Raw genomic sequence first — 1,754 nt, forward strand, 5'->3', positions numbered from 1 at the left:
CATCTTCTATTACCTCATTATCACTTGCTGTTACATTGTGTTCATCATCTTCTATTACCTCTTTATCATTTGTGGTTTCATTCTGTTCATCATCTTGCATTACTTCATTATGACTTGCTGTTTTATTCTGTTCATCATGTTCTATTACCTCATTATCGCTTGTGATTTTACTTTGTTCATTACCTTCTATTACCTCATTATCAAGATGATGAATATAATGAAACCACAGGTCTTCATTATCACATGTGGTATCAATCTGATCACCATTTTCTATTACCTCATTATCAGTTGTTATTTCATTCTGTTCTTTATCTTCTATTACATCATTATCACTTTATGATGAACAAAATGAAATAGCAAGTGATAATGAGGTAATTGAACATCATGAACAGAATGAAAACACACATGATAATGATGTAATAGAACATGAAGAACAGAATGTAATGACAATTGATAATGAGGAAATAGAAAATCATGATCAGATTGATACCACATGTTATAATAAAGAAGATGATGAACACAATGAAACCACAATTGATAACGAGGTAATAGAAAATGATGTTCAGATTCATACCACATGTGATAATGAAGAAGATGATGAATATAATGAAACCACAGGTGATAATGAGGTAGTAGAAGATGATGAAAACAATGAAACCACAAGTGATAATGATGTAATAGAAGTCAATGAAAGGAATGAAGCCACAAGTGATAATGAGGTAATAGAAGATGATGAACGGAATGAAACGACTTCTATTACCTCATTATCACTTGTGGTTTCATTCTGGAGGTATTAGAAGGTGATAAACAGAATGAAACCACAAATGATGAGGTATTAGAAGATGATAACCAGAATGAAACCACAAGTGATAAAGAGGTAATAGAAGATGATGAACACAATGATACCACTAGAGATAATGAAGTAATAACTGATGAAGATCAGAATGAAATGACAACTGATAATGAGGTAATCGAAAATGATGAACAGAAAGAAGCCACAAGTGATAATGAAGTAATAGAAGATCAAGAACAGAATGAAACCACAAGTGATAACGAGGTATTAGAAGGTGATAAACAGAATGAAACCACAAATGATAATGAGGTAATAGAATATGATGAACAGAATAAAACAGCAAGTGATAATGAGGTAATAGAAGATGAACACAATGAAACAACAGGTGATAATGAGGTAATAGAAGATGATGAACAGAATGAAACCACAAATGATCATGAGGTATTAGAAGATGATCAAATTATCACTTGTGGCTTCATTCTGTTCAACATCGTCTATTACCTCATTATCACTTGTGGTTTCATTGTGTTCATCATCTTCTATTACCTCATTATCCCTTGCTATTTCATTCTGTTCATCATCTTCTATTACCTCTTTATCACTTGTGGTTTCATTCTGTTTATCACCTTCTATTACCTTATTATCACTTGTGGTTTCATTGTGTTCATTATCTTCTATTACCTCATTATCCCTTGCTATTTCATTCTGTTCATCATCTTCTATTACCTCTTTATCACTTGTGGTTTCATTCTGTTTATCACCTTCTAATACCTCATTATCACTTGTGGCTTCATTCTGTTCATCATCTTCTATTACCTTATTATCACTTGTGGTTTCATTGTGTTCTTCATCTTCTATTACCTCATTATCACTTGTGGTTTCATTCTGTTTATCATCTTCTTTTATCTCATTAACACTTGTTGTTTCATTCTGTTCATCATCTTTTATTACCTCATTATCA

General features: G+C 31.8%; 1 protein-coding gene across 1 annotated transcript; it reads left to right on the forward strand.

The window, feature by feature from the left end:
* Positions 1-313: 313 nt before the first annotated feature.
* On the forward strand, positions 314-1,275 carry LOC106477970 (protein PFC0760c-like; the record flags this gene model as incomplete). The annotated part of the gene is made up of 2 exons (XM_022381341.1): positions 314-719; positions 791-1,275. Coding segments are annotated over exons 1-2 (761 nt in total), but the record flags the coding sequence as incomplete, so codon positions are not given.
* Positions 1,276-1,754: the final 479 nt, after the last annotated feature.

The sequence above is a fragment of the Limulus polyphemus genome, unplaced genomic scaffold (assembly GCF_000517525.1).
Source record: "Limulus polyphemus unplaced genomic scaffold, Limulus_polyphemus-2.1.2 Scaffold154153, whole genome shotgun sequence".
In the NCBI taxonomy this organism is placed as follows: domain Eukaryota; kingdom Metazoa; phylum Arthropoda; class Merostomata; order Xiphosura; family Limulidae; genus Limulus; species Limulus polyphemus.